The 19,404-nt window shown below is 37.2% G+C and overlaps 1 protein-coding gene across 2 annotated transcripts in view; it reads right to left on the bottom strand.

Moving 5' to 3' along the window:
* Positions 1 to 8,922: 8,922 nt before the first annotated feature.
* The window catches only part of ap3b1a (adaptor related protein complex 3 subunit beta 1a), an 81,805-nt gene continuing 71,323 nt past the window's right edge, over positions 8,923 to 19,404 (bottom strand). Inside the window, exon 27 of one of the 2 annotated variants that reach the window (XM_063011085.1) lies at positions 8,923 to 9,458. In XM_063011085.1, coding sequence (XP_062867155.1) covers positions 9,308 to 9,458 — 151 coding nt within the window. In that variant the 3' untranslated portion in view covers positions 8,923 to 9,307. The remainder of the gene's footprint in view (positions 9,459 to 19,404) is intronic. The other variant, XM_063011084.1, reaches the window with a different exon arrangement.

The raw sequence follows: 19,404 nt of genomic DNA, 5'->3' as shown, positions 1-19,404 counted from the left end.
AGCAGTGCCGAGCAGCAGCTCTTCTGACTAGAGAAACAGAAAAATATTTAAAAATGAGAACAGCTTTTTTGGAAATTCAGTGACTTTTTGATGAGCCCTCACGAAAGTATATGCTCACGTGCATCAGGCACATGCTCGTAATGTGCGCAATAACGGCATCATCAATCACTAACTACATTTTTTAAATACACACATTAAATTACTATTTCAAGTTAATAAAAATAACAAATTTGGTTTTTATATCATAAATGCGTAGGCTATGTTCTTCTGAGACCATGTGGCATATCATAGGGTGACCATAGGTAATCTCTTTTTTGGACCTAAAACATGCACCCGGGATGGCGGGATTTGGCTTTTGTAGCCTGCATGCGCTATCCTTTGCATGTTTTTGCACTGATTTCACCTTTCTTTTAAATCCCGCCTTTTTTTTAAAATGCCCAAGAGCAAATGAAAATTCACAGACGAAATACAGGAAAAAATATGTGTTTTTGTCTCAGTTGGGATCCTTGGGTGGCACTAAGATATAGGTTATTGTAATGCTGTTATAGCGCCACATTTTTTCGAAATAGCTCCACTGATGAACTATTTTATTAGTTGTTATTATTGTTTAAGGCTAAATGCTGAAATAAAAGTAATGAGTATCTGACCATAAATGCATTTGTTAGATGTCTTGTTAAAAGGTAGCTGTTTATTTATTAAAGTTTAATAACATAGTTGCTTGGTTATTGATGCATTTGTCAAATATTGAAACCACTACCCCATACACATTGCCATGGTGCCACCATATACATAAAATTACTTTGCCAATTCCCCAGCCAAGTGTTCTCAGCTAGCTTGCTACGCTACTTAATGTTAGCATTAGCATGTCATTCATTTTAATTTAGTTACTTCCAATTATTGCTATAGACAGGAAATATGGCCTACGGAAATGCAGTTGTGCGCAATAAAACCATAGCTAACAATAACTTACCTATACTCAAAAAGTTCTGCTTCCAATGAGTAAGTCCTGTGTCTGGAAAGTTCTCCTGCTTCACTTTTATGCACATGTGCACTGTGGAGCTGTAACTTTAATGTGTCAAGTGTAGTTTACTCAAGCATATTTAGTTTTACACACAAAATAAGTATACTCCTGAAATAACATGAGTAAAAATACTAGGATAGACTTATATAAGTAAAGTACACAAATTTTGTTTAAGAAAGTAATGGCATTACCTTTTAAAAAGTAATTAAAACATTTTGTTTCAAATTATAATTAAATTTCCCTCAAAAATCTGCCTAATAAAATTGTAACAGGTCCGTAATTTACATGTTTGGGTTATTCATTTAGGTTTTCTGCTTGACACTGCTGAGTCTACGAGATTATAAAATAAACTCACTGCGGACTCAGTGTGACTTTAAAATACACACATTTAGGCTAAACTGGAATGTCAGTCTCATTTAACATTAGTACCTGACTTCACAAATGCTATTTTAAATGAATGATGTACATTTCCATAGATACACTCCTGAATTGTGTGGAAAGTCTTGATTGTTAGGAATGAGAAGAACCCAGTCATTCTTTTACTTCTTCTTGTATCACAATTTGAATCATTTTCTTTATTTCTTACTTTCCTTCTCTTCTCACATTCCTTGTTTCTTTCTTTTTTTTATCTCTGTATTATTCCTTCATTTTATTAATTCTGTTGCCTAGCCATGTCTTTTCTCTCCTCCATTTGTCTAAATATTTTTCATTCCTCCTTTCTTCTGTCTTCCTGGCTTTTTATTCTTGTCTTCCACTTGTCTTCCACTTGTCTCTCTATTTTCTTTTATTCCTTTTAAACTTCAACACCAACTCAGTGCAGACCCTAAAAAGTATAATTGCGTGTATGTGTTCCTTTTCTTATTAGTGAATTTTACAGCTGCATTTACAGCATTTTTGTCTCATGCAGCCAGACTCTTGGCACATTCATAATTTATTCATGAGCTGCTTTTTAAGGCTTTGAGTTGGCATTACTGTTGTGCATTTAATCGAGCCCCAGTGGGGTGGCCGGAGGCAATGGCAATGTTAGAGATTTTTGTTTCTTTTTTAAAAGGATAATTCATCTAACCAGAGTAGCACTAAAGAGTAAGTGTTGCTGCTACCCTAAAGAAACAATAGAAAAGATTTATTAGGCTTTAGAGAAGAGAACGAAAAAAACACAGCTTGAGAAAAGGGCAGTTGCCAGAAGAAGGAAACTAAACAGTGCTCACTCATTTATATGAATATATATTAATAATTTAATTAAAGTGCTACTTCGACATAAATTGTTGTAGTGATACATATGGCAGTTAATCGTGTATGCCTGAGTTGTAGCCTAATGTCTGAGTCTAGACTAACATGACATTTATACAAGGATTGTAGGTTATAAATAGGGAGGTAGAATTATAATGTGAATGCTAATTATGCATTATGTATTAATTATGTATAAGATATATGTGTTAGTCTAATTTTTAGAGGAATTGCTGGGTATTTGCTAATGAAAAGTGACAAGTTTGTGGCCTAAAATGGGTGTAGACCTTTTGTGTGTGCAACAAAAGAAGGAATGGCAATTTTTTGAAGGGTTGGTGGTGCCAGCTACTTTTGTTTGATAAATACATGCATCTCTTTTGACTTTGTACTAATAAACATTAACACCAAACTGTAAGTTTTTATTATCATAAAAGTAAAAACAACAAGAGCTAAAAGTACAATAACTTTTATTATTGTAGCCAACCAACTTGACTGTATTTTGTGAATATAAACAAATTTAAACTATTTTAAATGCCTGCAACACTTAAAAAGTTGGGAAAGGGCAAAATCAGTGTAAAGTTTACAGACTATTCAAGGTCAAGCAGGTAAATTGGTCACAGGTGAGGGTACCATGATTGTATGAAAATTAAGCAAAAATGGGTCGTGGTTGACCACTTTTTCCAAATTTAAAGAGAACTGCCAATCAGTTCAAAACATTTTTAAATGAAAAATTGCAAATAATTTTTCTCCATAAACAGTACATGATAATGTCAATATGGCGTGACCTCTGAGCCCTTAGACAGCACTAAATAAGAAACAGTCATGCTACCTTGATAAATATTGCCCATGGACTTGGGAGTACTTTGAAAAATGTGTTATCACTGCTGCATCAAAAAATGCAACTTAAACTGAAGCTTAAACTTTACTCTTTGTAGAATTGCTGGCTTATATGGACCAAAAGACACTGGGATTGAGTACATTGAGTTCTCCATGCTAAAGATAAAAATAACTATCCAGACTATCACAAGTAAAAGGTGCAAAAGCAAATATACTCCTTGTAGTTAAACAGCCTGCAGCTAGCAGAACTAAGATTTGAACACACAAGCTTAAGGTGTATTAATGTTATGACTAATAACTGCTTTGGGTCGAAGTACTAACTTATTCATTGGTTGCATATAATTAATTATAAGTATATATTATATAAGTATATATTTATTAAGGGTTCAAGGGTAAAGCACATTCAACAGTGGTTTCTGGGTCATTGTTATTGGTTTTAAATGCTTTATTATATTTACATTCAAGTACAATTCAGTCTGAAAAAGTATGCAAAATACCGGGGTTAATGACTTTTCCAAACGTCAAGTGTACAAATGAAAGAGATGAAAATGGATGAATATACAGGTATATTTCTATGTCTTTAGATGTGTTCACTAGTAGGGGATTTTAAAAGAATGGCAAAGATTGTGAAAAGCTACAAAGGTATTTCTTTACACCTGGTTGTTTATCAATCTAAAAGAGACACTGTCTTTAAAGAAATGGAAATTAAGTGCGATTGCATGGATTAAGTTTTGTGGACATATAAGAATTTGTACATTTGTACTGATAAAAATGCACAATGCTAAGGTTTAGAGAAAAGAGCAATGTACAACAAAAACAAAACCTCATTTATATGGTGGGTTTGGGTTGCTTTGCTCGCTTAGAGTCTGGACAGCTTGCAGTTGTTGAAGAAACAATCAATTGAGAATTGTATTAAGACGCTGTACAGGAGAATGTAGCGCTCCATAACCAGAAGCTTAACAGCAGTTAGATGATGCAACAGCACCATGATCTAAAAGACATGAGTAAATGTGTGTTCTGGACTCGAAACTAAGTGGCATGACATAAACAGGGCTGTAAATGCAAGAAATTCCATCATTCACTAAATTCTTCTTTAACAGCATCTACAGAAAACATTACTGCTGCTAAAAAGGTTAATAGTTGTTAAAATACACATACTTTTCCAGTCTAAACTGTAAATGATTAATTAATACATTCTGATGTATTCTCATGTGGCTCACTAAAGGACAAAGGATGATTTGTAAAAAGTGTGTGTTTTGGACATAAAAGAACTAAAAAGCTGAAACAAAATACCACAATCACAGTGAGACTGGGACACAGCCATTATGCAGTGTTTTTTTTTTGTGTGTGTATGTGGGAGGGTGTAAAATATTGTTGTTATGGCTGTTTGTGTTCCATGTCCTAATAGCACAATGGCATCCTAACAGCTTTCATTTAGGCATGATCGAGAGAGATGCACTTACTCACATAAAAATGTCAAAAGGAAGACTGTTTGATTACAAGTTACAGCTGCAGTTTACAATGATGTGTGTGCCATGATCCTAAATCAGGAACATTATGCAACTATGAAGCAGTGAAGTATTCAAGGTAAGTTCCGTTAAGAGGACAGAATTTTAACCAAAAAAGAACCTTTAGGCATCACACTGAGTACAGCATCCTGTGGTTAGTGTTATTTTTTTCACTGTCACTTGCTAATTTGTCATCTTAACAAAGAATGGATCTCAAACTAGCAATTATTTTTCTGTTAATAAACATATACCACAGTGTTCAAAAAATAAGTGATTTTAAAAAAGTGAATAAAGCACAAAATCATTTTAATAACTTTTATTTCCATAAATGCAAATGTACTGAAAATACTACACTTTCAATTTTAAATCAAAACATTAACAAAACGTAGCCAGTTTGTGTTAATCCTTTACAGAAAGTTAAGAAAATGAATATTAGGCTTTAAAAACTCAAAAAATGTATGTATAAACTGAAAATGTTTGAGGTTTCACTTTACCTTAAATTACTGAACTAATATTTAGTGGCATAACAATTGTTTCCGAGATCTGTGTTGCATGGAGTCAACCAACCTCTGGCACCTCTGAACAGGTATTCCATCCCAGGACGATTAGACTACATTCCACAGTTCTTCTGCATTTTTGGGTTTTGCCTCAAAAAAATGCATTTCAGATGTCAGTCCACAAGTTCTCTATGGGATTGAAGTCAGGGGATTGGGCTGGCCACTCTATTACCTCAATCTTGTTTGTCTGTAACCAAGATGTTTTGGGTCATTGTTATGTTGAAACACCCATTTTAGGGACATTTCTTCCTCGACATGGGGCAACATGATCTCCTCAAGTATTCTGATATATTTAAACTGATCCATGATCCCTTGTATGCGATAAATAGGTGTAACACCATGGTATGAAAAACATCCCCATATCATCATTTTGTACCACCATGCTTTACTGTCTTCACAGCGAACTTTGGCTTGAATTCAGTGCTCAGAGGTCGTCTGACATACTGTCTACGGCCAGTAGACCCAAAAAGAACAATTTTGCTTTCACCAGTCCACAAAATGTTGAGCCATCTCTCTTTGGGCCAGTCAATGTGTTCCTTGGCAAATTTTAACCCATTCAGGACACGTCTTTTTCTTAACAACGGGACTTTGCAAGGAGTTCTTGCTGGTAAATTGGCTTCACTTAATCATCTTCTGTACTCACTGGTAACTTCAGATGTTCCTTAATCTTTCTGGAGGTGATCACTGGCTAAACCTTTGCCATTCTGGCTATTCTTTGATCCATTCGAACAATAGTTCCACGCTTCCTTCTGCATCTTTCAGGTTTTTAGATCATTTTAGCTGAGCAGCCTATAACTTGCTGCACTTCTCTGTATGTTTTTTCCCTCTACAATCAACTTTTTAATCGAAGTACGCTGTTCATCAGAACAATGTCTGAAACAACCTATTTTACCCAGTATTTCAGAAGGAAATGCACTATGACCAAGCTGTGCAACATTTGCCACCCTCCTACATTAAATAAGGGCCAAAATTGACACCCGTTCTTCTGCAGAATGAATGACTTCACCAATTGAACTCCTCACTGCTATTATTTTGAACAACCCTCTTTCAATCAAAGCTTCGATTACTCAGAATGAGTGGCATGCATGTCCTAATTGTTGGGTTTGTTTCGTTTTCAATACTCTACTACACTTTCAAGTAAATTTTTTGCTATGTAGAAATTGCATTTCTACTAAAAACATTGATTTATCAAGTTAATGGTGTTGGACTGCTATTTGTTTTAACACCACTGTACAGTCTTGTGAAAAAGTTAGGTCTTTTTAACATATTTAAACATATAACCATTTGAGCTTCATCTGAACAGTACTGAGAGATGGTGCATATAACTAAACAAAAAAAAATTTTTAATTATTTTTTAAACACAAGGTGTAAAATGTAATGAACAAAAATGGCATTTGCTTACATTAGATGTAAGAAGTTAAATGTATGTTTTGACCACACATGTTCATTTATGATTCTTATTACTTAAACTCAAGTAGAAATAAATTGTTTTTCTTGGTAAAGAGACATTTTTTTTTGTTTTTGTTCTGGATGTCTGACAGTGTGGTATGGAAGCTCCCCTGCAGCTGATCCAAGAAAGGGTATTGCAGACAGCTCAGCACATCACTGGCAAACGGATCCATGCTATTAGGAGACTTTTATTAAAAGCGCTGTGTACGCAGAGCCCGCAGCGTCATCTTGCACTCCTGTCACCCCAGTAACACATTTTCTGGAGATACAGGAGTATTTGTGCCAGAGCAAGACAAGAAGCAGCCTTTTTACTTCATTCATCACTGTGCTGAACTTCCAAATAGAGTAAAATAATTGCTGCCCACTGCAATAAACTCCAGACTACACTGATTAAACCACAATCAAGTATTTAACAACTTTTGTTTTTTTATATGCTTCCAGTTCATATATCCACTTTGTACTCACAGAAATGAAAATGTATTTGTAAACATAAAAACGTGTACATTAATAAAAAAAAGTATTTAGACCCTTAAATTAATACCATTTTACTACTTTATTGCAAAGCTGCCATTCAGAGTTGTTCTTACTATTTTTTTGGTTGTCCTGCAACTGTTTAATAGTGAATGCTGGCTTATCTTTTAACTACCTAATTAATAGTCATAGAGCATGGTTTAAAATGTCATGTGGTGCACTTGCTGGGTATTTGTGGTTTTCTTAACCCATCACTAGGGAATTAACACACCAGTAGTACTGACAGTGAAGTTTGAGTTTTTTTTTAATGGTTTTTAATGGAACATTAGGCAACATCAATGCCAAGAAATAGAGATGGCTGAATGGGCACAAATTCCCAAAGACACACCTTACAGTTTTGTGAGAATTGTTCTCAGATTTCTTCTCAGTGTTTATACTTTATAGCAGGGGTGGGGAACCTTTTACCCACTGAGGGCCAGATTATTAATTACATATCTGGTCACGGGCCAGACTACAATGACGCAACATACACCCAAATAATACAGGCTTTATAAATACATGATGCTGATATTAAGGTATGTAGTGTTTATATATGATCTCAGACTTACCTTATCATAATTTCAATGTGACGGTTGTGAATGTTTGGTCCTGACCAGCTGTGGAATATCTGGGGGCAATGACGCAACCGGTATGTGGCAACATAACTCGTATTTGTTATGTCTGTTGTCTCGTCTAAAGTTTCATTAATTGCATGAAGCCCAGACAATAAAATCTAGGAAACATATGGCGGGCCACAAATGATTGAGCGGGGGGCCGTATATGGCCCACGGGCCGGAGGTTCCCCACCCCTGCTTTATAGGTTTGGTTTGATTTAAACAAACCCTGGTGTGATTGCTCTGTTAGTGCAGCTCGTTACAGTAGTTGTGAACACTTCCTATCTGACTCAGGTGGGTCTCAGTTTGTCTCTAAACAAATCCTGGTGTATTTATTTCAAGTCTAAACACAATATGATATGATCCAAAGGCATCTAAAGAAACCAAACATGTCATGATGTCACAAGATGCGACACTACACGTGCCACGAGAGAACACAGTGCATTAAAAACAATTATTTTAAATATGCATTGAATTTCAGGTGCTGTGTTGACTGTTTGTCTATTTTACCACCTTTACCACCAGTAAGTGCATTAAGCCCAGCATGATGCATTGTTCTGACAACTGGCTTGCAAAATCATACCTGTGTCATCCATCATACTTTTTTGTTTTAGTTCAATTCAAAATTTCTGAGTGTGAACACTAAGCAAATCAGGACTAAAATGTAACAATATTTTATTTTGTTGGTTGGTCTGGACCACTACTACAAGTAGACCACTTTCCTTGTACTGTACACATGTATATGTATATATGAACGCATTCTTCTTCTTATAGCTGAAGAAATCACATTTAGTTCCCTCTATTTTAACATTAAAAAAAAAAAAAGAAATAATGATCAGTGTCCAAAAACATTTGGCCATATTGTATATTTGTTGCACGTATATGCTTACAAATACATACTTTCAATGTATATTTTTAAGTGGAGATTTTGTGTGTAAATTGAAAGTTGACCTGTGCCCTTTTTAAAACAAAAAGGATAACATTTAATCTTAATTAAACTTTATACTCCTCATTGTATGCACTGTCAGAGTAAGTATTTTAACAAAAATTATGGACCTTGGCTAATGCATCAGTTTTAAATGGGACATGATTTATATTTGGTGACACACAGTTTGCAAATAAAACATAAATTAGAAAATAAAGACAAAACACCAGAAGACAAAAAGTTCTCTTATCTCATCTAACAACTAAAATGTTTTATTTATTATTTTCATAAGAACACTTGTCTTAGAAAATGTTTGGATACTTTGCATTTAAACTGAGTGTAAAAGAAAGGCACTGCACATACAGGTCAGGAATAAACTGATTAAACTGTGAAAGTGGGTTTGAAATCAGTTAATCACAATTGATACATTCCCTTGTAAAAAAAAAAAAAAAAAAAAAAAAAAAAAAAAAACGCTATTTCAGGCATTGGGGAGATGGCTTTCCAGGACTGACCTATTGCAAAATAAGAATCAAGCTCTCCTCCAACAAATGCATAGAAATACGAAAAAGCAATGATAAGGGAAATAACTTACAAAGAAGTATTGGCTTTTTGTTTTTCCAAATTGTTGTTTGAATGTGTGTGTAGTGGGAGGTTTATCTTTAGGGGCTGCTAAGTGCTATCTGGAGTTCATGGAGCAGCATGGAGCCAAATATGGTCTTTTCAGTGTTGACAGTAAGGTGAACAGTGTCATCTTTCTGGACCACACAAACCAACAAGAGGGCACCTGAGCTTACAAGCTTGGCTGCAAACCTAAAAAGACACACAAAGTTAAAGTACATTAAAATACATTAATTCTGAACATTGTGTAACGGTATGAAATTCATGGGTGACTGCAACATGATACAATGCATTGTTATGATACATTTGTTACAAAAACAATTACCATGCCCTAATCAACATGCCTCTGCCAGTAGTCCTTTGTAATGGCCACACTTTTTGAGGGACATTACAATACTTAACTGAGGTTTGTTATACAAGTCATTTATGAACACAACAATTGACTATGGGAGCTGCATTTAGAAGGTAATGTGATCTGACTCAGTATTGTTCAGGACAAGAGTAATCATGCAGACACTTCTGGCCCTTTTTTTCTAGAGCATAAAACTTATCGAAGGTATGTAGAAATAATTTGATGATTGAAAAAAACAATAAATAAATAAAACAGGTGTAATAATGGGGCTTAAAATGGCATAAAATACAACTATAGCGTCAGTTTTCCCTTGTTGTTTTTAAATAAATACCAGTTAAAAAACTAAATGCTCCTGCAGTGATTTCCAATCAAAAAAGTATTTTTTAGCATTTAACTTGACTGTCTGAATAAATACATGCATGATTGTTAAGTGCATGACTTTACGCATAACAAAAAAAAAGGAAGGGATTAAAGTTAATAGTTTTTTAAAACTGCGCTTCAGCTAAAAATATCATCCTCAAAAATCCTTCACAAACTGTACATAAAAAAACTGAGACTGAAATGATTTCATGTTCATCTATATACTGCATATATACAGTGTATCACAAGTACACCCCTCACATTTCTGCAAATATTTCATTATATCTTTTCATGGGACAACACTATAGACATGAAACTTGGATATAACTTAGAGTAGTCAGTGTACAACTTGTATAGCAGTGTAGATTTACTGTCTTCTGAAAATAACTCAACACACAGCCATTAATGTCTAAATAGCTGGCAACATAAGTGAGTACACCCCACAGTGAACATGTCCAAATTGTGCCCAAATGTGTCGTTGTCCCTCCCTGGTGTCATGTGTCAAGGTCCCAGGTGTAAATGGGGAGCAGGGCTGTTAAATTTGGTGTTTTGGGTACAATTCTCTCATACTGGCCACTGGCCATTTTCAGAAGACAGTAAATCTACACTGCTATACAAGCTGTACACTGACTATGTTAAGTTATATTGATGTCATCATGGAGGAGTGGAAGAGGATTCCAGTAGCAACCTGTGCAGCTCTGGTGAATTCCATGCCCAGGAGGGTTAAGGCAGTGCTAGATAATAATGGTGGTCACACAAAATATTGACACTTTGGGCACAATTTGGACATGTTCACTGTGGGGTGTACTCACTTATGTTGCCAGCCATTTAGACATTAATGGCTGTGTGTTGAGTTATTTTCAGAAGACAGTAAATCTACACTGCTATACAAGCTGTACACTGACTATGTTAAGTTATATCCAAGTTTTATTTCTATAGTGTTGTCCCATGAAAAGATATAATAAAATATTTGCAGAAGTGTGAGGGGTGTACTCACTTTTGTGATACACTGTATATTGTGTATATATATAATCTTTTTTAGTTTTTATTTGTATATTCATCATAATTTTACTTTTTATAACTAAAATCACTAAAAACAAAATTGTTGGGAACACAAGAGCACTGTATTCACTCTGGCAATACCATTACTAAAATACTTGTTCTGAATAGAAAATTAACACAGCATGTGTTAACAAGAGTGCAGTGAGTGTGTAGAGTAGGCATGGCCAGTCTATTATCCGTTTTGATTAAATAGCTATTACAGTCTGAAAGAGTACCTTGTCAATTACTTGCCTTCTCTTTTGCTCACTTACTTAGACACAGGGGTCAAAGAGCAACTTAAGGGGAAGGGGGCGTGTGAGTGTGACTGTGCATGCACATAATTATGTGTGCTTGTGTGAGAACAATTTCATGCAAATATTGCGGGTGGCTATATTTGTCATGGGTATTTCAGGCAAGGTCTCTTTTTAAAGACAGCAAGAGATTTTGTTTATGTTTTCAGTAACTTGTGTCAAAACTTACAACTAAGTTAAACAGCCAACCAGGGCCCACACTGAACACTTCCCTTCCAAATATCCATATATATCTCTCTACCTCTTACTCTCTTGTTCTCTCACTCACACTATCTCTCTCTCTCTCTCACACACTCACACACACACACACACAGTGGGAGCCCTTAGGTGGCTGAAATGTTCCCATCTGCCTTAATTTACACACTCCATAGTGCAACAATGAACCGTTTAGTACACACACACTGGTCCTCTATTTAGCAATGACAACCATACACACCTCCCACTGTTCAGCACAATAAACCACTCACTTATTCCTCCCCCTCAGACAATAACACACACGTTTAGCTGTGACAGCAAGAGACAACGCTGTGCACAGAGGCAGACACAACTGCTGACCAGCTGCCCAGGGCTATACATCAGCTAAAGTGCACTACTGCATACACATATGTGCACACTCACACACCCCCATAAACATACAAGATGCAAGTGATATTGTATCATATCTGTTTAAAAAATCTCCCCAAGTTAAGCAAACTAAAGATTTAAAAGTTTTTGTTCTAATGTTCACCTTTACTTCGAAGCAACATTTTTAGTTTTCTAATTAGGTTAGTGCATTCAATGCCACTGTCTCAAGTCTATGTTGTTGGCCACAACTAATTATAAACAAATTCTAAACAGACAATAGTGCGCTTCTTACATTTCTTAAGCATAAAATAATAATAATAGTAATAATAATAAACAACAGAAACCATTTACCATTTTTATTTCTTACACCTATTGCCACTAATCTGAGCATGGATACTGACAGTTTAAGGAAAAACAACACTGCCCTCTACTGCTACACACAGGAAGTGACAGTCATCAGAACTGTTGAATAAACTCACTACTACGGAGTTGATTAGACATGAACATGAAATGTACATTCCATTATAATAAACGTTACATTAAGACTGTGTTCATTTGTACTAAGCACATAAAAAGGGACTAATATTAATTAATTCATTAACATTATTATAAGGTAGGTCCAGCTCCACCAAAAAAACACTAACTGAAAGATAGATCTATCACAGGGCATAATACACTCACCCTTTTCACTTACTCACACAGAGAGGCAATATTATACATAAATAAAATGATATCTGCATTTTAGCTGACAGTTTAATTAAAAATAAGTACGCATGCAAAAAACATTTTCATGACTTTTTTTTTTACTGACGAACTCCACTGTGTAAGATTTATTTTACAACAAAAAAGCATTTGAATTGTAGGAGCCTTTAAGTTTTATCAGAACGTTAGACTGTCTGTAGAATGTAGTACACAGGCAGTTTTCATTGGTGAATGTACACATTTTGAAGGACATAGATCCATGGAAAAAGCCTAACAAGACTTAAAAGAGGAAAGCATAACTGAGGAATAGCCTACAAAATCTACCCATAATTTATATTTAAGTTATATTTAGGTTATGTACTTCATGTATTCATAGTTATTTACGTATTTTAATTAGGGCTGTCGAAGTTAACGCGATAATAACGCATTAACGCAATCTCAATTTAACGCGATTTAAAAAAATAGTGCAAATTCTAGTTCATGTTGAGACTTGACTGGTAGAACCAACGTTTTAATGTCGGACTTGCCACCGTTGTTCATTTGCGGTTTGTTAAAATAATATAACTGAGCGTCGTAGGGATGCACTTGCATAATAAAGAAATAAATACACGGTATATTCACAAGTTGTCGGGAGCAAAACACTTTATTAACTTAATCTGTTACGGCACTGAATACCGGAGTCAAGCACGCTAGTCCATGAACTATGGAAGCCCCAAAAGGGTCAAAACACACTCACTTCGTGTAGAAACGTCCACTTTTCACATTTCACTTAAAAAACCTTGTTTTCTTTCAGATTTTATTTAATGCGATTAATCGCGATTAACTATATGAAATTCTGAGATTAATCGCGATTAAAATTTTTAATCGTTTGACAGCCCTAATTTTAATAGAAGACAATATTGCAATATAGTACAGGGTGAATCAAAAGTCACAGGACACTCTTATTTCAGAAACGAAAGGGAAAATGACACACAGTGGACCCTTGACTTAACGAATTTAAATGGTTCCGAAGGGCTGTTCTTAAGTCAAAATATTCGTTAGTTAAACCTATTTTTCCCATAAGAAATCATGTAAAAAAAATTAATCCGTGCCAGACCTCCCAAACCGTCCCTTACCTAACCTTTTTAATGTCTTAAATGGTCTTTTTTTGTTATAAATACCACTATATTTTCCCTTAATCTTAAATTATAGAATAGATAATACTGTAATAAACAATAATAAATACACAGTAGTACTGTACATAAAAAACACACATCTTAGTACAGCACATGCTGTACCATACACCATAATACATTTCATTCTTTTTTTATAAAATGTATCTACCAGAAACAACAACTCTTATATTTCTCTATTATTTCCTTCTTTATTTCAATAGTGTTGTATTTTGTTGGTTTAATTGCACGAAAGAAAGAATACTTTAATCAGCGGACTTCGTTCTTCTTTCTCACTCACTGTCCCCTCTGTCTGATACACAGTGACAGCTACTGGCAGGAGTAATTATACAACAACATGTGTAATAGATTTGTTCATTTTCTCACCACTAAGCTTTCTCTGCACCTTATTCGAGGCCATTTTAATATTGAATTTTACAAAATATAAAAACATTGTCCACTCACGGTATATACAGTGTATACAGCACAATTTGGACATGTTCACTGTGGGGTGTACTCACTTATGTTGCCAGCCATTTAGACATTAATGGCTGTGTGTTGAGTTATTTTCAGAAGACAGTAAATCTACACTGCTATACAAGCTGTACACTGACTATGTTAAGTTATATCCAAGTTTTATTTCTATAGTGTTGTCCCATGAAAAGATATAATAAAATATTTGCAGAAGTGTGAGGGGTGTACTCACTTTTGTGATACACTGTATATATATATATATATATATATATATATACAGGTCCTTCTCAAAAAATTAGCATATTGTGATAAAGTTCATTATTTTCCATAATGTAATGATAAAAATTAAACTTTCATATATTTTAGATTCATTGCACACCAACTGAAATATTTCATGTCTTTTATTGTTTTAATACTGATGATTTTGGCATACAGTTCATGAAAACCCAAAATTCCTATCTCAAAAAATTAGCATATTTCATCCGACCAATAAAAGAAAAGTGTTTTTAATACAGAAAAAGTCAACCTTCAAATAATTATGTTCAGTTATGCACTCAATACTTGGTCGGGAATCCTTTTGCAGAAATGACTGCTTCAATGCGGCGTGGCATGGAGGCAATCAGCCTGTGGCACTGCTGAGGTGTTATGGAGGCCCAGGATGCTTCGATAGCGGCCTTAAGCTCATCCAGAGTGTTGGGTCTTGTGTCTCTCAACTTTCTCTTCACAATATCCCACAGATTCTCTATGGGGTTCAGGTCAGGAGAGTTGGCAGGCCAATTGAGCACAGTAATACCATGGTCAGTAAACCATTCACCAGTGGTTTTGGCACTGTGAGCAGGTGCCAGGTCGTGCTGAAAAATGAAATCTTCATCTCCATAAAGCTTTTCAGCAGATGGAAGCATGAAGTGCTCCAAAATCTCCTGATAGCTAGCTGCATTGACCCTGCCCTTGATAAAACACAGTGGACCAACACCAGCAGCTGACATGGCACCCCAGACCATCACTGACTGTGGGTACTTGACACTGGACTTCAGGCATTTTGGCATTTCCTTCTCCCCAGTCTTCCTCCAGACTCTGGCACCTTGATTTCCGAAAACAGTACTTTGGACCACTGAGCAACAGTCCAGTGCTGCTTCTCTGTAGCCCAGGTCAGGCGCTTCTGCCGCTGTTTCTGGTTCAAAAGTGGCTTGACCTGGGGAATGCGGCACCTGTAGCCCATTTCCTGCACACGCCTGTGCACGGTGGCTCTGGATGTTTCTACTCCAGACTCAGTCCACTGCTTCCGCAGGTCCCCCAAGGTCTGGAATCGGCCCTTCTCCACAATCTTCCTCAGGGTCCGGTCACCTCTTCTCGTTGTGCAGCGTTTTCTGCCACACTTTTTCCTTCCCACAGACTTCCCACTGAGGTGCCTTGATACAGCACTCTGGGAACTGCCTATTCGTTCAGAAATTTCTTTCTGTGTCTTACCCTCTTGCTTGAGGGTGTCAATGATGGCCTTCTGGACAGCAGTCAGGTCGGCAGTCTTACCCATGATTGCAGTTTTGAGTAATGAACCAGGCTGGGAGTTTTTAAAAGCCTCAGGAATCTTTTGCAGGTGTTTAGAGTTAATTCGTTGATTCAGATGATTAGGTTAATAGCTCGTTTAGAGAACCTTTTCATGATATGCTAATTTTTTGAGATAGGAATTTTGGGTTTTCATGAGCTGTATGCCAAAATCATCAGTATTAAAACAATAAAAGACCTGAAATATTTCAGTTGGTGTGCAATGAATCTAAAATATATGAAAGTTTAATTTTTATCATTACATTATGGAAAATAATGAACTTTATCACAATATGCTAATAAAGGACCTGTATATATATATATATATATATATATACAGTAAGAGCAGAGTGTGAAGGTTCAATTAGCAGGGTAAGAGCACAGTTTTGCTCAAAATATTGCAATGCACACAACATTATGGGTGACATACCAGAGTTCAAAAGAGGACAAATTGTTGGTGCACGTCTTGCTGGCGCATCTGTGACCAAGACAGCAAGTCTTTGTGATGTATCAAGAGCCACGGTATCCAGGGTAATGTCAGCATACCACCAAGAAGGACAAACCACATCCAACAGGATTAACTGTGGACGCAAGAGGAAGCTGTCTGAAAGGGATGTTCGGGTGCTAACCCGGATTGTATCCAAAAAACATAAAACCACGGCTGCCCAAATCACGGCAGAATTAAATGTGCACCTCAACTCTCCTGTTTCCACCAGAACTGTCCGTCGGGAGCTCCACAGAGTCAATATACACGGCCGGGCTGCTATAGCCAAACCTTTGGTCACTCGTGCCAATGCCAAACGTCGGTTTCAATGGTGCAAGGAGCGCAAATCTTGGGCTGTGGACAATGTGAAACATGTATTGTTCTCTGATGAGTCCACCTTTACTGTTTTCCCCACATCCGGGAGAGTTACGGTGTGGAGAAGCCCCAAAGAAGCGTACCACCCAGACTGTTGCATGCCCAGAGTGAAGCATGGGGGTGGATCAGTGATGGTTTGGGCTGCCATATCATGGCATTCCCTTGGCCCAATACTTGTGCTAGATGGGCGAGTCACTGCCAAGGACTACCGAACCATTCTGGAGGACCATGTGCATCCAATGGTTCAAACATTGTATCCTGAAGGCGGTGCCGTGTATCAGGATGACAATGCACCAATACACACAGCAAGACTGGTGAAAGATTGGTTTGATGAACATGAAAGTGAAGTTGAACATCTCCCATGGCCTGCACAGTCACCAGATCTAAATATTATTGAGCCACTTTGGGGTGTTTTGGAGAAGCGAGTCAGGAAACGTTTTCCTCCACCAGCATCACGTAGTGACCTGGCCACTATCCTGCAAGAAGAATGGCTTAAAATCCCTCTGACCACTGTGCAGGACTTGTATATGTCATTTCCAAGACGAATTGACGCTGTATTGGCCGCAAAAGGAGGCCCTACACCATACTAATAAATTATTGTGGTCTAAAACCAGGTGTTTCAGTTTCATTGTCCAACCCCTGTGTGTATATATATATATATATATACAGTGTATCACAAAAGTGAGTACACCCCTCACATTTCTGCAGATATTTAAGTATATCTTTTCATGGGACAACACTGACAAAATGACACTTTGACACAATGAAAAGTAGTCTGTGTGCAGCTTATATAACAGTGTAAATTTATTCTTCCCTCAAAATAACTCAATATACAGCCATTAATGTCTAAACCACCGGCAACAAAAGTGAGTACACCCCTTAGTGAAAGTTCCTGAAGTGTCAATATTTTGTGTGGCCACCATTATTTCCCAGAACTGCCTTAACTCTCCTGGGCATGGAGTTTACCAGAGTTTCACAGGTTGCCACTGGAATGCTTTTCCACTCCTCCATGACGACATCACGGAGCTGGCGGATATTCGAGACTTTGCGCTCCTCCACCTTCCACTTGAGGATGCCCCAAAGATGTTCTATTGGGTTTAGGTCTGGAGACATGCTTGGCCAGTCCATCACCTTTACCCTCAGCCTCTTCAATAAAGCAGTAGTCGTCTTAGGGGTGTGTTTGGGGTCATTATCATGCTGGAACACTGCCCTGCGACCCAGTTTCCGGAGGGAGGGGATCATGCTCTGCTTCAGTATTTCACAGTACATATTGGAGTTCATGTGTCCCTCAATGAAATGTAACTCCCCAACACCTGCTGCACTCATGCAGCCCCAGACCATGGCATTCCCACCACCATTCTTGACTGTAGGCATGACACACTTATCTTTGTACTCCTCACCTGATTGCCGCCACACATGCTTGAGACCATCTGAACCAAACAAATTAATCTTGGTCTCATCAGACCATAGGACATGGTTCCAGTAATCCATGTCCTTTGTTGACATGTCTTCAGCAAACTGTTTGCGAGCTTTCTTGTGTAGAGACTTCAGAAGAGGCTTCCTTCTGGGGTGACAGCCATGCAGACCAATTTGATGTAGTGTGCGGCGTATGGTCTGAGCACTGACAGGCTGACCCCCCACCTTTTCAATCTCTGCAGCAATGCTGACAGCACTCCTGCGCCTATCTTTCAAAGACAGCAGTTGGATGTTACGCTGAGCACGTGCACTCAGCTTCTTTGGACTGAGTGGACCCTGCTCTTTTAAAATGCTGGATGATCTTGGCCACTGTGCTGCAGCTCAGTTTCAGGGTGTTGGTAATCTTCTTGTAGCACAACAATTCGTCTTTTAAGATCCTCAGAGAGTTCTTTGCCATGAGGTGCCATGTTGGAACTTTCAGTGACCAGTATGAGAGAGTGTGAGAGCTGTACTACTAAATTGAACACACCTGCTCCCTATGCACACCTGAGACCTAGTAACACTAACAAATCACATGACATTTTGGAGGGAAAATGACAAGCAGTGCTCAATTTGGACATTTAGGGGTGTAGTCTCTTAGGGGTGTACTCACTTTTGTTGCCGGTGGTTTAGACATTAATGGCTGTATATTGAGTTATTTTGAGGGAAGAATAAATTTACACTGTTATATAAGCTGCACACAGACTACTTTTCATTGTGTCAAAGTGTCATTTTGTCAGTGTTGTCCCATGAAAAGATATACTTAAATATCTGCAGAAATGTGAGGGGTGTACTCACTTTTGTGATACACTGTATATATATATATAGAGAGAGAGAGAGAGAGAGAGAGAGAGAGACGCTCAAAATCAACTTGTTCGTGTCGTCACGTGTTTCGCGAATTTTGCTTCATAATCTGAAATTTGTTCGTATGTTAAGTTGAAACAGATTGTTCGTAACCCAAAATGTTCGTATGGTAAACCGTTCGCAACTCAAGGGTCTACTGTATCAGTATACCCCAGCAAGTAATGGGTGAGGGGGCCTATCTTTTAGGCTATGTCCGGAACATGGCTGCCATCTTGAAAGCCGCCATATTGGATCAAGGACAAGTTTTTCCAATGGGAAGGTGGTCATGTAGCATATCAAAGAAGAGCAGAATTTTCTCAGAAATCAATTGCCGCAATCAGATTTGCAATATCATTATCAAGTTCAAAAGTTATCAACACAGAAAGTTTAAAACTTCTGTTGTTCGTTACAGGTAACTGAAAATGGAATTGACGAAAGAAGAGAGGATTGAGGTGATTCTGATGTCCAGGGAACGCAGCTGCTG

This window comes from Trichomycterus rosablanca, chromosome 16 (genome assembly GCF_030014385.1).
Source record: "Trichomycterus rosablanca isolate fTriRos1 chromosome 16, fTriRos1.hap1, whole genome shotgun sequence".
Classification (NCBI taxonomy): domain Eukaryota; kingdom Metazoa; phylum Chordata; class Actinopteri; order Siluriformes; family Trichomycteridae; genus Trichomycterus; species Trichomycterus rosablanca.
This window is presented reverse-complemented; position numbering and strand designations above follow the sequence as displayed.